The sequence below is a fragment of the Leishmania infantum genome, chromosome 20 (genome assembly GCF_000002875.2).
Source record: "Leishmania infantum JPCM5 genome chromosome 20".
In the NCBI taxonomy this organism is placed as follows: Eukaryota; Euglenozoa; class Kinetoplastea; order Trypanosomatida; family Trypanosomatidae; genus Leishmania; species Leishmania infantum.
In genome coordinates, this window is record NC_009404.2 from 612,308 (window position 1) to 629,042 (window position 16,735).

Genomic DNA, 16,735 nt, shown 5'->3' on the forward strand with positions numbered 1-16,735 from the left:
TTTGTGCTCTAAACGGCGAATGCGAACGAAGCAACGCAGGCGTTGGAATCTCAAAATAGAGAGGCAGAGCCGAGAAGACACCCACCCACACACACACACCCAAGGAAAGAGGAGACATCATGTCAGCAGGCGGTCAAGAAGAGACGCCGGGGGTGCGTGGATGGGGCGCTGTGGTCCAGTCTGCACCGCGCCCGCTCGAAGTGCTCGCCGCACGGAAATAAGTGAGGAGGGCATTGACGAGCGGCGGGCAGAGAGGCAGGAAAGGTGGCGTAAGTGCCACACACGCACATTTGTGTGCTCTCTCCTCCTGTCCTTGTTCGCTTCTCCAACCCGAATGCGTGACAAGAAGGAGAACGGAGAGAAGGAGGTCGGGGTCGGATGCGGGAGCAGGCAGCAGGCAGCAGCTCCCCCCCCCATCTGTCTCCCTCCCTCCTCCCTTCTCTGCCATGCTTCACGGCGTACCCTCTTTCGCGCTGCGCTAGCACCGGACAGGCACAATGCGTAACAAGCGTCTGTGTGTGTGTGCGTGCCTGTGCAGGGGAGAGGGGGGCCGCCGTCTTGAGCCTTCCACTGTACTATCTGACTCGTTGACTCTCTCTCTCTTTTTCCTCGTTCTCCACCCAAATGATGTTCAGCAGCCAGTGCCGCTAGAATAGAAGGATCGGGGGGGGGCGAGGGCGAGCAGCGGACCCGCCCTGAGGGCGCGCTCACTTTTCGTTTTTTTTTTTTGGTGCCTTCCTCTTCCGCATCCGCGCATCTGTGTGCTCTTAACTTCACGCACGCTCTGGCTCAGAAACGCGCATGAGCGCCTACATGCTCGCAGGTACAGACACCGGTGCAGGCGCCGAGGCAACACCCTCGCCCGTCACTGGTTCAACGCACAGGCCCCTGTGTTATGCACCTCGTCGCGCCGCATGCCCATCAGCACACCGTCGTTGTGATCCTCCTCATACACCGACATGGACGCACAAGCCAAGCAACACCTCCCTCTCCCCACGGGTGCCAGGGAGGCCGCTCTTTTCAGTTGCTGTATGGAGGAGAAGGGGAGTTGGACAACGCTGCTGCTGGCTCTCTCGAGGAAGGGGAGGAAGGACACGACCGTTCATCCCTCACCTGCTTGCTTCGGTCGGTAGTTTTCCCCGTCACCCGTTGCACCACGCACCCCGCCTCATGCTCATTTCTTCTTTGCGCATCCCCTCGCCCCCTCCGGTGTTCTTCCTCACTCCCCTGCGACGAGACCGCGGTGAAACAACGGCAGCAAGTGGAGGCGGAGGCGCGGCATCCATGCGCAAGTGTGTGATGGGGTACGCGACCGATGGAGGTCAACATTTCTTTCATTTTTTTTGGCATATGTTTGCATGCAGAGCCCTCGTCTCTTTGCCCCCCCCCCCCCCTCCCCGTGGACAGTGTTCGAGGGTCTCTTTCTCTCCCTGTTTCCACCCTGAAGTTGCGCAGATGTGCGGCAGCTGTTGTGAGAGAAGGATGAGGTGGGAAGGGAGGGGGTGACAGGCCTGTTCGCCTTGGCGACTTGGAAAGAGGGGTGCGGGGACGGGTGGCCAGCCACGCGGGGCTGAGGGGGGGCGGGCGGGGGTTTGGTGGGGCGGCCAGCGTATCCCACGGCGCGCGGTCAAAGTGTTCTGTGGTGCACCCTGCTGGAAGGATTTCTTGAGCTGAAGTGCAAGAAGCACCCCAGCAACGTGCTGGAGGCCGTTCTGAGCTGCAGTGGCGATGTGCCACCGGTACACCGTTTTCCGTGCTTGGACGAGCTGCTTTTCACCCCAGCCGCCCCTCTCTCCTCGAAGGCGGCTCCTGCTTTCTCCACTTCCCCTCAGTGTCGACCTAGTGTGTCTGTGTGTGCGGGCTCAGAAGCGCTCGCCTCCTTCCGCCTCCCTCCTCATGTCTCTTTCTCTCTTGTACCGCATTTTTCCATTCATGCGTCTGCTCGGGCAGACTGCCCGCTGCTCGGCGGTCCGCCAAACGTGAGCATCTTCCTGCCTGCTGTCTCACTTCTATCATTGCGGCGTGCAACTGACTGGGGTGTTTGCCAGTGCGTGTGTGCGCCTGCTGATGCATGCATGTGTGTGTGTATCTGTTTAGCGTGCCATAGCAACGCGTAGGTGAGTTTAGGAGAGTCGTCCTTCCACCCATCCCCTGCACATGAACGTGTACTCACGGATGTGCACGCTAGGCGGCTTTGCCTCGCCTTCTTGTCACCCGAATGGGGAGGGGGAGGGGGCGCACGCAGGCGACCCACTGTGCGTATGAGAGGCGGGCTGTGCTTGGCGGGTTCGGCTTTGCGCACAAAAGGAGGATCAACGAAGGCTGCGGCGGAGAGCCGCTGGTGCGCGTTTGCCAACGAGCTAGCCTCCGCGCATCGTTTCTCGGTCACTGCACTGAACCTCGAGCTGCGAGAGAGATGGTGTGATGTGGGAGATGACGACTCTGGGTTGCTAACCCCTCCGTGCCCGAAAAAGCGGCGCGATGTGAGGCACCACTGCATACTTCCCCACCTTCCGTTGCTGGCGTGCTTGACATGTGCAGCGCCACGACTAGTATGCTTCCAGCAGGGCTCGCCATGGAAGACGCTGCAGCCCCTCCCCAGCCGCCATCTCCTTTGCTGCTCGTCCTGGGTCCCTACGAGACCCTCAGCGGTGCGCGACGGCTGGCGGTGCCGCCTGCGTCCCTGCACGCCTCGGAAAAGGGAGAAACAAAGAAGATCGGCGTCTACACAGGCGCACAGTGGTCCTCGCGCTCGTGCATGCATGCGGCTGTGTGCTCCGCGCACAGTCGTTGACGGCCGTGAGACACGTCACTGTGCACAACAAGAGCCCTCCACGGTGATGTGTCTCTAACGGTGGCCGTAACTCCTGCGTCTCTCGTTTACTCGATCATACCATCGCTACTCCCGTCTCCCTCCTTCCCTCCCTCTCCATGCCACTTGCATACCTCTTACCCGATGACCTCGTGTCCCTCGTCTCCCCCTCTCACAAAACCAACGAACTTACTACACACCCGCACACTCGCGTATGGCATGACTGCCAACCAAACACCGAAACACGCCATGCGAAACTCTCTCTCTCCACCTTTTTGTCATCCCGCCCTGCCCACACCGCACCGTAATCTCCGCGAGATCGAAGGGCGCCATCTCCATAATCCTCTCTTCCATCCTCATCATACGAATCGAGGCCTCTCTTTTCCTCCCTCTCTCCCCCTTATGTGCCACCGCCCCTCTCTCTCTCGTTGTTTGGGCATTGTACCGTCTCACCCCCTTTTTCTTCGCTATGTGTTTATGAGTCCGTGTGCGCACATCTCTTCCATCTCCTTCCCAATCTTTACCCACGACGTGTGCGAGTCTCTTCTTGTTGTTGTGGCCCTCTTTAGAAGTAAGCGCTCTCTTCGGCTGTATTCTTTTCGCTTGGGAGCTTCCCCTTCATCCTCACCTACCGCCTCTCTGTCCGTCTCTGTCTCCTCTCTTCATAAACAGTTCCGCACGCACAGGCACACTTGTGCATGCCTTCTTATTTTTTCCTTTATACTTTCCCCCTTTCTCCCGTACGCACGGAGGTTGTCGCACCAGCGCACGCTATCTCGCACGCAGGCGGACGCCAGTTCGTGGGCCTCGCTTCATCTCCACGATACTGCCGCTTCCGCTGCAGCACTGGCCCCACTGACAGCTCCACTTGCTTTGCATATTTCTTCGCTTACTTTTACCTTTTCTTGTTAACCTTCTAGACCACTTAAATACCGCCCTTCCAACTTCCCCCCTCTCCCCATCCTCTGTACCCCTCCGCCAGTATCACTGCCGTCTTCATCGACGGGAACTCTGTACCGCACGCTCCTCTCTTCTTCCTCCCGGCAGCCGTCGCCAACCACCGCATCACCTGCGTGCGTTCTCTTCGCTTGCACATCCTCCCATCGCCTTGTTGACGATCGCCCCGCCTGCTTGAGGCTCACGGATCTCCCTCGTCTCCCTTGCCACTCCACGACATGTCTTCGTCTGCCGAGCGGTTCCATCCGAGGTACTTCCCGGCCGTCACTGAGCGTCGCTCCATCGCGATGTCGAGAGACGTGGCACCGCCGCTGCACCGCAACGCTGGCCGGTCTGCTGCCGCTGCGACGTTTGTGCGGCCGCCGCGCGCCTCGCTGGCTGCTGTGCCCGCGCCCGCGAGCTGCGGCACTGCGGGGCCGCTGGAACAGGCCTCTCCTGCTGCTGCTGCCGTGCCGTGCGCGCGTGGTGCTGGACTGCCGACGGTGAGCGCGGTGCCGGTGCTGTCGCTGGACTGCGAGGCGGAGCGCGGCTGCGCTGGCGTGGCGCCTGCGACGGTGGCCGCCACGGTGGCGCCCGCAGTGCACGTGGCGGCGCCGGTGTGCGGGACGCGCAGGCTTTCGGCGATGCCTGCTGCCGCGCTGGTGGAGGCGTTCAGGGCGACGTGCGAGGGGCACGTGGCGGACGTTGCGTGCACGCCGCAGGGCAAGGCGCTGCTGCAGGCGGCGCTGCGGACGCAGCGGCCGGAGGTGCTGGACTCTGTGGTGACGGAGCTGTGCCCACGGCTGCGCGACGTGGCGGTGGACGTGCACGGGTGCCACGTGCTGCGGACGCTGGTGGAGGCGTGCACTGCGGAGCAGACGGAGGCGCTGATTGGCGCGATGCACGCGTCGGTTGTGCTGAACATGTGCACTGCGTCGCAGTACACGCGGCGCACGCTGCAGTCGCTGTTCGAGCGGCGCGAGGTGGACCTGTCTGCGCTTGTGCACGTGCTCGCGGACAACGCGGGGTACCTTGCGGCGACGCAGCAGGGGTGCATCTCGCTGATGCGCGTGTTCGAGCTGTGCGACGCGGCGCAGAAGGCGGAGCTGGTGCGCGAGCTGCTGCCGAAGTTGGCTGCGCTGTCGATGGATGCGTTTGCGAACTACATGGTGCAGTGCGCGATCGAGCACAGCGATCGCACGACGGCCGCGCAGTACGTTGTGGCCCACTTCACCGGCAACATATTGCAGATGAGCTGCAACAAGCACTCCAGCAACGTGCTGGAGGTTGTCCTGCGGTGCTGTGGCGAGGTCCCGGCGGTGCGGCGCCTTTTTCTGGACGAGCTGGTTTTCAACCCAGCCGCCCTGAAGGAGGTGGTGGGCGATCTGTACGGGAACTTTGTGGTGCAGGCGCTGATCGGCGTTGTGACGAACCCGATGGAGTTCAAGCGCGTGGAGGACCGCCTGCGCCCCGCACTGGTGGGGTGCCAGTTCGCGGCGAAGATCGAGGGGAAGATCAAGGCGAAGCGTCCAGTCCCGCCCCACGCGGGCGGTGCGGTGCACCATCATCCCTACCCGCAGTCGCACCAGCAACAAGAGGAGCCGCGTACCGTACTATGCCGTGCCTATCAGGATGCCGAGCTTCGCGAGGCGTACGACAAGGCGTGCGCGTCCGCACGCGCTTCAACCGCATCAACGGGCGAGACATCGACTTCAGCGGCGGCGAAGCATTTCCGCCACTTCCCGTACGAACCACCTCGGTTCATCACCGTGCCCTTTAACTCGGTGGGCAAAAGCGCAGGCGGCGTGTTGTACGGCCACCCGTCTGCTGCGCGCCGTTACATGCAGCAGCAGCTCCAGCGGCAGCCGCTCTCAAAGTAGCCGCGCCTTATCGCGACACCACGTGACAGACAGAAGCCCGTCTCTGTCTGTCTCTACTTCTTCCCTTACTCCTCCCACCCTTGGAGTTTTCTTCCGGACTTTATGACTCGTTATCCTCCATGGCCTCCTCCCCCCTTTTTTTTTCATATTGGTATGCTGTGTGCTGAATGTTGTTTGGCCTTCCCTGCGCCACCACTCCGTGGTTCCGGTCATACGCACGTGCGCATGTGTGCATCTCTGCGCGGATGTGCACGCGCGTCTATGCGTGGTGGAGCAGGGAAGCGAAGAAAGGAAGGGATAACAGACACGAGAAAGAGAGAATGGTCTATGCACACGTATATATGTATATGCATGTCTGGGTAGGGATATATAGATATATACGTATACATACATGGATATGCATATATCTATATGTGTGCGTGTGTGTGCGACATTGTTTCTTTACTCATCTCTGTCTTACTACAATGGTTTTCTTTGTTCCTTTTCGCTCTTATGTTTTTTTTTTTGCGCTAGACATCCTCACTGCCCGTTTAAGTATCGCTCGAAACGGTTCGACCCCACCCCGACTCTCCCCCTTCCGTCGCCATGACTACCGTTATTACACATATGACGCTTATCCACGTCTACACTTTTTTCCCTTTTTGTTCCTCCGCTACCTCTGCTGCTGCTGCTCATTCTCCTCGGCTGCGCCTTCGTGTCGGCCCGTTTTGCACATTGCTGCTCGCACGCGCCCCCCTGCCCCCTTCGCCGTCCCCCTTTTTCCCCGTGCGAACCGCCGTGCCAACTGTGCCGTACACGGGTAGAGAGGAGGAAGAGGAGGTGAGAGAGAGAGAGAGGCCCCCCCCCCCCACACACACACACTCCCCCCTCACCACACAGAAAAACCAAAAACCAAAAACACACAAAAAAAGTTACATCGCGCACATGTTCTGGTGGGATTTTTCTTTTGTGGTCGTTGTCGTTGTCGATGCCTCGGAGACGCGTGTTACACACCTCTCCCTCTTCTGTTTTCTTTTTTTCTTTGTGTTTTCTGCCTTTCTCGTGCTGGAGTGCGCGTGCGCTCTATGACATTCGGTGAGGAGGATACCCTTGCACACGTGCTCACTCGAGCACATCGACCAAGACGGTTCATTCACTTTCACAGAGCATACGTGCTCCGTCGCTGGCCAATCCCCCGGCCCCCTCGCCCCGTGATGAGACTCCCGATCAGACACGGATGGCTTAGACAGACCAATACAGGTCAAAAAAGAAAAAAAATCATTTCGACAAGGATTGACGAAAAAAAAGCGCAATCACTCTAAGATAAACACACAGACACTACTCCAAAGCAATCAAGTAGAAAATAATGCAGATGCTGACGCGCGTGTACCCTGAACACATGAGAAGGAAGTTGATTTTAGTAAGCCCACCCCCTCATCGTCTCCCTTCCCTCCGCTTGTACGATGGAAAGCAGAAGACCACAGCTCTTGGAGAAGGCGATGAGTGGTCGCTCGCAGCATCCATGTGAGTCGACGACCTGTCACCGCACTCTATACCCTCTCGACCGCTTATGGGCCGGCACTTGGCCTTCTCTTCGCTCATCATCGCGGGCTTGAGGCAATTTGGGGGTTTTCTCATTTTTCTTTTTGTTGTTCGCGCTTGATGCATCTCTCTTGCACTCTACTCCGTCCCTCTTGTTCTCCTTCTCTCTCTCGCGTTTTTTTTTTCGTGTGGCGCCCTCTGCTTCTCCGCGCTTACTGACCGTGTGCCACGCTGCTTGGCGGCCCCGTTTTTCTTCCCCGTTTTGCTTTCGTTGTACTGCGAGCGCGCGTGTGCTGGCGCACTCTCCCCGGCAACTGCCGAAAGAACCGGTGCAGGTGTCTCTGTGTGTCTGTCTGCGGTGTTGATGTGGCCAGCTCGACAACGCCCCCCCCCCCCCCCGTTTTCCTCCTGAGATTCACAGGGGTACTCTCCCACCACGCTTAGAAAGGGGACATAGGCACGTACATATGCGCATGTAGGGATGTGAGGTCGCCCCCCACTCAGCGAAACAAGAGCGCGAATCGAATGCGCTCACACACGCACACACACGCACACACACACATAGACATAGAGACAAGCGAAAGAGAGCTCGGCTTCAGCGAAGTGAGCGAAAAAGGCGTCTTTGGGCGTTGGGTGGAGAGGATGGAAGGCTCGGCGGAACGCGGCTCCCCAGCACGTACCAAGCGCACGGCCACCGCCACCATCAATGGCACCCCCACATCCTCGTCCCTCGGCATGCCGTCGAGCTTTCTTGTGCATCACACTGCTCACCTGCCAGCCCGTGCGGCCACGGGTCGGCCAAGAAGTCCCGTTCCCTCGCAGCAACCACCACTGCTACGTCGTGTGTCTCCATCCTACGCCCGATCGCCCTACGCCTCACCTGTGGTCGCGCACACGGATGCGGCCGCCTCCTCGTCCGCACCACTAGACGATGCGTCGCGCATGCCTCTCGATTTACTGGAGCCAGCGGCTGCCCGCTGGGCATCGACGGCCGGCCGTGGGGGTCGCCGGGCACCTCGCGTGCGCAGCACTCTGGGTCCGCAGAGCGAAGTCGTTGACACCGGTGTTTTTGTGTGCCCCAACACAGTTGTGGCCGCCCTTTACTCAGCTGCACCAGGGCGCGGCCATGTAGTGGTGACCGCGGAGTCGGGTGGGTGGCTGCGGGTACGCGAGCAGCAGACTGGCGCCATTCGCCATCAGCAGCAACTGCGCGATGGTGGCGAGGTGTCGTGCTTGGCGTGGGCGTCAGCAGCTGATGACGCAGCGGCCGAGCCGTTCGGCGCAGTCGTAGTGGCTGGTCAGCTCAGCGGACTCATTAGCTTCTACGTTCTGGTTGGGGAGTCGCTGGTGGAGCTGCCGTCCGCCACGTGCGTATACCACGAAGCCCCGCTGCTGAGTTGTCTGCCGCTGCGTGCGCCGGCCTCGGCAGTAGAGCCAGCGTCGACGGCACCCGGCGCCTTCGCAGGCGCGTTGCTCTCGTTGGATGCCGACGGCGTAGTGGCGCTGTGGTGCCTGCAGATGGCTGAGGCGGGCGAGGGCGCCTGTCGAGGGGGTGAGGCAGACACGCGGCTCTCGGTGCTGCTGCTGGACTCCAGATACGCTTCTCTGTCGCTGCCTGAGCGTTTTCTGGCCAACACGAGGGTTCAGGATGCCGAGGAGGCATCGCCGCCGTCGTCGTTCCCGCCGGTGGTGATGACGGCCGCCGCTCTCTCACACCCGTCAACCTCCCCATGCTGCGTGTTATCGACGCACCGCTTTGTGCAGCCGCACGTCTCTGCGGCCGGTGCCCCAAGCCACGAAGACGGGGAGACGGATGCGCAAGGGAGCGCCGTCGTGTTTCTCTCCCGCTTCACAACCTCTGCTGCTGATGACAGCGCCCCTGCTGCCGACCCGAACGCCGCCGCGCTGGTGGCAAACAAAGGCACCTCGACGAGTTTCGAGGAAGGGGCACCCGTTCCAGACAGCGCGCAACCCCGGCTCTGCAGGGGGTGGGAGGTGCTGCGTGCGTATCGGGTGCCCGTGGCACTCTTGCGGCAGGGGGGTGGTGTTGCCGGCGCTGCCTCCGCCGCCGCTGCACATGTGGATGTGGCCGTCACTGCCCTCTGCGTCACAGGCAGCACTGTGCCGGCGGAGCAACTGTGGGCTGGCACCGCTGACGGCCGTCTTCTCGTTTGGAAGGCACAAACAGGTCAGTTTCTGCGCTGCCTGCGCTCCGCCTCTGCGGCACCGGTGCACAGTCTGACGAGCGTTCCGTCGCCCGGTTCACCTGGGCAGGCGCTGGTATGGGCGAGCCAAGCGGATGGCAGCGTGGTGGCGTGGAGTGCAGAGACGTTCAACGTGGCGGAGGTACTGCCCATCAGCTACCCACCACCCGGCTTACTGGAGAGTGGGAGGGGCCATGCAGAGGACTCGATGAGCGGCGGCGATCCTGCGAACGTGGTGGTGATGGTGCGCGACGCCGTCGACCTCCTGCGTGCCACCCGTCACCGCTGTGCTCCGTCGACGTCGTCGGCTCCGTGGCGTCGCGGCTGTGGTTTCACACTCTTTGTGAAACCTATGGATCAGGTTTGCATGCAGCGCGCGTGGTCGGTAGCGACCGACGGAACTGTGCGTACGTGGCTGCTTCCTACCGGGAGCGCAAGCGCAGACGGCGCCATGGCGGACACGGCTCCAGCGACCGTTGCTTCTACGCCGACAGGCAACGCAGATGGTGCCGCCCGCGCTGCCTCGCTGGACGTCTACACCGTCCAGCGCTACTTGCAAGACCGAGCCGATGAGTTGGTGCGTGAGCGGCAGGCGCAACGTCTGGCATCGGAGGCCCAGCAGGAGCAGCTGCAGATCCTGCAGGAGCGCAACAGCGTGTTAGCTGCCGCGCTGCAGCAGGCGATCAGCCGTCTGGAGCGGGTGAGTGCGGACGCGCTTGTGAGGTCTGCGTCACAGCCGGGCTCGTCTTTATCCACTGCGCCGTCACGGAACGAGGATGGCGAAAATGCGATGCGGGCGGAGTCCACTGCTCCCTCACCAGGCACTCCCACCACCACATCAACGACTACCCTCGCTGCTGCCTCTGACGCAGACGAACAGCTCGTCATGGCAGCGCGACCCGCGACCGCTGTCGCGATGCCGGAGGCCGCACCGCCTCCACTACCGCCCCTGGCGACGTTGCCACCGATGGCGCGGATGCACTTGAAGGTGCTTCAACAGCTTCTGGAGGAGCTGCACACCAAGCTCGAGGAGAGTTGGAGCCGCAACGATGCTCTGCGCGAGGAGCTGCTAATGTACCAGCTTCGCACGCTCGATCAGGAAGAAAAAGCGTCGCAGTGCGTGCGCACGATTGCGGCTGCCGAGGCTGCTGTGGCGGTCTCTACAGGAGGCGCAGAGGGGCAAGCCAGCGCGACAGGAGAGGTGACAGCGACGACAATGCCCACGCCTGCGCCGCCACCACTGCTCCCCGCGTTACATACCGCTACCTCTCCCTTATCCGTGGGCGCCGACAGCAGCTACGCACAGGAGGAGGATCGCGCGCACAGCGACCGTCCGCAGACACCACCACCCCCGAAAACCGATCACACTCCTAACGCGACGCGCGCGGCTGCCATGGATAACAGCACCCCGTCTCGCGTGCTTTGCAGCCCGTCCGTCGAGGAGCTGGTGCACGGGCGTGTGAAGCAGGCGCGACCGCTCACCCCGCCGCCGCCGCTATGGATGCCACCTGCTGAAAGTGCCTCCTACACACCCTCGGTGAAGCCACACGCCACGTCTCCATCGCCCGTTGCGGCGAGGCTGAGCACCTCTACCGCAGCAGAGCGCTTCTTCAAGGCGGCATCCGCCATGCTACATTCTTCCACGATCACCTGCGGCAGCGCGACGAGGCGGGAGGGTAGCGTTGCGGGTCGGGCACGCGTGCCGGCGCCACCGCTGCTGCTGGCCACAGCGGAGGAGGACGTGCAAGCCGAGGAGGACGACTACGCCGCCGGCGACGGCGAGGACGAGCCAGCTCTGTTGGAGGCGTGGTGCACATGTGAGGGCGATCTCAGTCCGATACCGAGTCCCGGCCTAGCAGCTGCTGGTGGTGGTGTGCCATCTACGGATGCGCCCGCCGTACGCGGAGGTCGGCACGAGCCGTTGTCATCCTCGCTCTTCTCCTTCCCATTTACGTCGGACAACTTCTCCGCAGAGGACACTGCTGGCGGTGGCGGCGGTGCTGTCGACCGCTCCGGTACACCTCGAGATGCCTGGCCACCAGCACGTGGGGCGGCAACGTGGACAACGCCGGCGCCTGCTGCAGGGCGAGGCAATGCAACGATGGATGATGCGTGGGCACGGGCGCCGGCAGCATCATCTCGCCGACCCGGCTCGCTAGCCACTGGCAGTGCACCTCCAGCAGCAGTAGGAGTTGGTGTCGCTCGAAGAGCACCGATGCAGTGCTCAAGCACAACGTCCGCCGCAGCGTCGCCGCCACGCACCTTTCGCTCTCCAATCATCTATCGACAAGCGTAGAGCATCTTCTGGAAGAGGGTCGAGGCTGAGAGCAAGGCAGGGGGGAAGAGGGAGAGGGGGACCAGGACTGCTGCGGCTGACGCAGACCTCCACCGATGCGACCTCCCTCGCCCGTTCTTGCGTTGGCGTGTGTGTGTGTCTGTCGCACTTGTGCACGTTGCTCCTTTCACGTCTATGCTTTCATTCTCCGATGTGTGTGTGTGTACGGCACGTCCATGTCTGCCCTTCCGCGTGCGACACCACAAATGCCCGCAGAGATGAAGGCAGCGGTAGTCTGATGAGGAAGAAGAGCGGGTTGCCACGCCGTTGAAGGCAGCGTGCCTAGCGCACCGGCCGGTAGAGGGTTGCGATGCACTATATGTTAAGGTGCATAATCGAATAATGCTTCCGGTGCTGCAACTGTGCATGCAACGGTCGTCGAGATAATGGGCGGAAGAGCGACGTGGGCTCGACGCTTCTCGATGGACCCACTCCCGCATACTCTGCGCGTGTAGACTTGATGGTCTGGCGCTCGCACAGTTGCCGATACGTCTTTCGGCCCATCACCACCTGGAACGACTCGACGCGGGCACTTGTCCATTTCCGCATGTGCGCACACATTTCTTTCTGCCTATACCAGCTTCCGCTTCTCCACGTGCACACACACGAGGTGGGGGCGGGAGGTGCGGAGTGGTATGGAGGAGGATCACGGACGTCTGCGAAACAAGGAGAAGGGGAGGGGATGGGGGGGTGCAGCGCATCTGCGTTCTTCACGGCACGTGCATGTGCGCGTGCGCAGCTCCATGCACCACGGCTGTGTGAGCAAATCGTAGACCTTTTCGTTGTGCTCTCCGTTGTCAAGAAGCTTTCACATCCTTTGGATCATCCTCTGCCTGCCACAGTCTGCAGCGGATGCAGACACCCACACTCCCGCCCGAAGAGGTATACAACGAGACACTCACACGTGATAGCCACATCAACGACTGCGCTCTCCGCCTCTCTCGTCCCAACACCGCTAAACATATCTTCCTTTCAGCGAATTTTTACTTCGCTGCTGCAGGTGCAACCCCCGACTCGGGGAAAGGAGAGACAACAAAGCAAGGACAGCCTTAGACGACGTTGGGGGGGGGGCTTGCCCTGTTTGCACAACTCCTCACCCGCCTGACCGCACTTCTCGCTTCTTCTTTCCCAATGCGCACCACCGCCGGGCCCGCTTGGACAGCGGGCACGGGCATCAATCGCGCCACCGGCAATGGTGGCGCGATTGAGGCGGCGGCTGGCGGGGACGCGTCCTACACAGCCAAGGCACAACACGCCCTCTCCCTCTTCGCGAACCTGCAGGCAAACATGCGCACCTCGGCTTCGCCACAGTCGTCCGAGCCTGCAGCGCACTCAACCTCGGAAACCCGAGCATCGTCGGCGACGGCGCATCGCACCACCGCTCCATCTAGCCACAAACACGCGCTAGACACCCATGGTCGGCTGACCTCGTCCACGCCCGCTGCAACTCCGAATGCTGGTGCGGCGCGCTTCAGCAGCCTGCACAGCCTTCAACGCGTCGACAGCAGCGACAGAGCCGACGACGCTGCCGCGCTGCAGACGTACACGGATGCCGAGCTCGAGTCTCTCTCGCCACTTCAGCTGCGTCAACAACTGCGCGTCGCTGCAGCCGTGACCCAGCGTCTTCGCCAACGATCGCGACGACTGGAGAGCGAAGTGGAAGCATGGACGCACAAGTACGCGGAGCTCGAAGCCAAGGCGGCGGGAGTGCGAGACGCTGATGGGGAAGAGGGGAGCGCCAAAGAGCGCCAGGCACCTTCGGCCTCACGACTAAACGGTGACCATTCCTGCCGACCCACAGTGGTCTCATCGGCTTCGAAAGCTGCAGCACCTGCGACTCCCTCGGCCGAGGGCGCTGCGGCTCACTCGCGTCAGCTAGAGACCGAGGTGAGGCGACTGGAGGCACACAAGGAGGAACTGACAAGGAGACTGTACGCAGCCGAGAAAACCGTCCGGGAGCTGAGGGAGGAGCTCCGCGTTGCGGCGGCCGCTTCTCCTGCGACTACCCACTCCGCCTCGTCGCCGCCCGCTGCGGTCAACGCCAACACCTGCGAAAACGCCCCTGACAAATCCAGACCCGAGACATGGAAGAGCGGGGCAGCGGCAGCACCACCGGCACAGGTGCCACCGAGCTGGAGGGACGCCGAAACGAAGGGCGAGAGGATGGACCGCTGCAGCAACGGTACCGTTGAGGGCGATGCGGCTGGCGAGAACTCGGTCGCTCATTTGCGCGACACCGTGCGCCAGCTGCAGCGCCGTCTTGATCTGTCGGAGGCGCGAGCCAGGGAGGCGATCCAGGTCCACCTGGATGCGGTGCTGCTCCACCGTGAGTCGACTCCGTCCGCGGTGGCCCTTGTGAACGCAGAAGTGCACAAACTCTTCCAGCTGATGCAGCAGCAGCTCTTGTCGAACGCGGTACAGCATCAGGCGGAGCGAGCCCGCATGAACGAGCTGCTTTACCACTTGCAATGCCAGCAGCATGCACCGTAGAAGAACGCGCAGACACAGGCATGCACATACACACGTGCCTCTCTCCGTCTCCGTCGGCCTTGCTTCATCCGCTCGCCATTCACTATCGTATACAGCACGCCGCACAGCACATACGCCGGCAGACACGCACGCACGCATGACGGTGCCGCGCGCACACTTCCTCGAAAGTGTGTACGCACGCCCGAGGAGGCGTCACACTATCGCCGTGAGATGGCTTTGGTACGCCAGCCACGGTTGTAGGCTGAGCGAGAGTGGAAGGTGGGGGACACTAACGCATGGGCACTACTCCTGTCAACCCCTCTCTTATCTCCCCCTCTATGTTTGGGGCCGCGGTGGTGTGGCACCAGCGGCACTGACGATGAATGGTGTTCTTTGGCTCACCTGAACACTCATGCATCAAGGCATGCTCAGCTCGCTCTCCGTCACGACAGCGCGTACCACCGCCATCATTGAGGAACAGCGCGAGCTCTCGCGACGCGGCGTGCATCTCTCTCTCTCTGCCCCCTTTCTGTGTGCTTTACTTCGCATCTGCTTCCCTCCTGGGCCCCTCTGCCCAATCCTTGCTTGCCATCGTGCAGATCGTTGTCTCTCTGTCTCTGCCCCCCCCCCCTGTCCTCCTTCTGTTGCTGCTGCGGCTGCTGCTGACATCGCTGCAGAAGTGATTCTCCCCGTCCCCACTCAATAGCCGTGCCCACACGCGCCCCTCGACACAGACACAAACTACACGGGCACACGTATCAGCGCTACACAGTGGCCCTCTCCTCTCCTCTCCTCTCCGCCACCCAAAGCATGTCGAATCGGGTTATTCTGCAAACCTTCGACGAGTACCAGAAGGCACGCGTCAGGTTCGTGCAGACGATCGCGGACTTAGCTTCCAAGCCGGCTAACATCGAGGCATTGCAGCATGCAGGTGTAATGCAGCTGCTGCGCCCACTGCTACTCGACAGCGTGCCGTCGGTGCAGCAGTCCGCCGCGCTGGCGATTGGCCGCCTCGCGAACTCTAGTGAGGAGATGGCGGAGAACGTCGTTTCTGGAGATGTGCTGACGCAGTTGGTGTACTCGCTTGGCGACCAGAATCGCTTTTACAAGAAATCAGCCGCGTTTGTGCTGCGCAGCGTGGCGCGGCACTCTCCGCAGCTTGCCCAGGCTGTCGCCGACAGCCAGGCGGTGGAGGCGCTCGTCGGCTGCCTGGAGGAGTTCGATCCGACCGTGAAGGAGAGCGCCGCGTGGGCTCTAGGCTACGTCGCCCGCCACAACGCAGATCTCGCGCAGGAGGTGGTGGACAAAGGCGCTGTACCGCCGCTGGTGCTGTGCGTGCAGGAGCCGGAACTGTCTCTGAAGCGAGTGGCGGCCTCAACGCTGGGCGATATCGCCAAGCACAGCCCAGAGCTGGCCCAGTCCATTGTTGACCAGGACGCTATCACTCACCTGGCGCCGCTCATCGCCAGCAGCGACGCGAAGCTGAAGCGGCAGGTGTGCCAGTGCCTGGCGCAGATCGCCAAGCACAGCGTTGAGCTGGCGGAGCTGGTCGTCGAGGGAGAGATCTTTCCAAAGATCTTCCTGCTGCTCGCCGACAGCGATGAGGTGGTGCAGAAGAACGCGGCGACGTGCATTCGCGAGATTGCGAAGCACACACCAGAGCTGGCGCAGCTCGTGGTGAACGCCGGCGGCGTGGGCGCACTGGTGGAATACACCACCACGACGAAAGGCAGCACGCGCCTGCCGGGCATTATGACGCTCGGCTACCTTTCCGCCTTCTCCGAGACGCTGGCACTTGCCGTCATCGTGGCGCACGGCATCATGCCGCTGGCTGACGCGTTGGAGAAAGAGGCTGAAGACCACATACGTGCCGCCGCGGCGTGGTCACTGGGGCAGCTCGGCCGCCATAGCGCCGATCACGCCAAGGCGGTGGCTGATTGCAACGTGCTTCCTCGCCTGCTGGACGTGTACCTCAGCCCCAGCAGCTCCGACGACCTGCAGACGAAGAGCAAGCGCGCCCTCAAGGCTATCATCCAGCACTGTGTCTACTTGCCCGCCCTAGAACCGCTGCTGCACCCCGATGCGCCGCAGGACGTCCTCAAGTACGTCTGTGGCCAGTACGCGAAGGTGTTGCCCACCGACGTGGCCGCGAAGCGCGAGTTCGTGGCGAACCGCGGCCTGGCCACGGTGCAGCGCATCAAGGCTGAGCCGGGTAGTTCCCTGGCCGAGTCCATCCAGATCATCAACAGCTGCTTCCCGCCGGAGATTGTAGAATACTATTCGCCAGAGTACGCACAGACGTTTATCGAGAAGATCGAGAACTACCACGTGCAGCAGCACTAGCGAGGGAGGACGCGTCGCTGATGCTCAGCCGCTATTCGGCACGGCCACGCCAACTCACGCTGCTCGTCGTGCACGCACTCGTGACTTTTGGTGTTCCTCTGGTCATTGCCTGCTCTGCTGTGCTGTCGGTACGCCGTCGCCATCGAAGTGCTCCCCTTCGTTGCACATTACTGTTTATATATACACATATGGATTTGGTGTCCGCCGCCTTAGAGTTGGCGGCTCTTGTGTGTTG

The 16,735-nt window shown here is 61.7% G+C and overlaps 4 protein-coding genes across 4 annotated transcripts; all 4 read left to right on the forward strand.

The window, feature by feature from the left end:
* Nucleotides 1–3,987: 3,987 nt before the first annotated feature.
* PUF9B (putative pumilio protein 9) lies at nucleotides 3,988–5,628 on the forward strand (the record flags this gene model as incomplete). Its single annotated transcript, XM_001465234.1, has 1 exon — nucleotides 3,988–5,628. The coding sequence occupies one exon, from the start codon at nucleotides 3,988–3,990 to the stop codon at nucleotides 5,626–5,628; it is 1,641 nt and encodes a 546-aa protein (XP_001465271.1).
* Nucleotides 5,629–7,884: 2,256 nt separating this feature from the next.
* On the forward strand, nucleotides 7,885–11,649 carry LINJ_20_1430 (conserved hypothetical protein; the record flags this gene model as incomplete). Its single annotated transcript, XM_001465235.1, has 1 exon — nucleotides 7,885–11,649. The coding sequence occupies one exon, from the start codon at nucleotides 7,885–7,887 to the stop codon at nucleotides 11,647–11,649; it is 3,765 nt and encodes a 1,254-aa protein (XP_001465272.1).
* Nucleotides 11,650–12,819: 1,170 nt separating this feature from the next.
* On the forward strand, nucleotides 12,820–14,178 carry LINJ_20_1440 (conserved hypothetical protein; the record flags this gene model as incomplete). Its single annotated transcript, XM_001465236.1, has 1 exon — nucleotides 12,820–14,178. One exon carries the CDS (start codon nucleotides 12,820–12,822, stop codon nucleotides 14,176–14,178), a length of 1,359 nt encoding a protein of 452 aa, XP_001465273.1.
* A 789-nt stretch (nucleotides 14,179–14,967) lies between these two features.
* Nucleotides 14,968–16,500, forward strand: LINJ_20_1450 (putative axoneme central apparatus protein; the record flags this gene model as incomplete). The annotated part of the gene is made up of 1 exon (XM_001465237.1): nucleotides 14,968–16,500. The coding sequence occupies one exon, from the start codon at nucleotides 14,968–14,970 to the stop codon at nucleotides 16,498–16,500; it is 1,533 nt and encodes a 510-aa protein (XP_001465274.1).
* Between the last annotated feature and the right edge of the window lie 235 nt (nucleotides 16,501–16,735).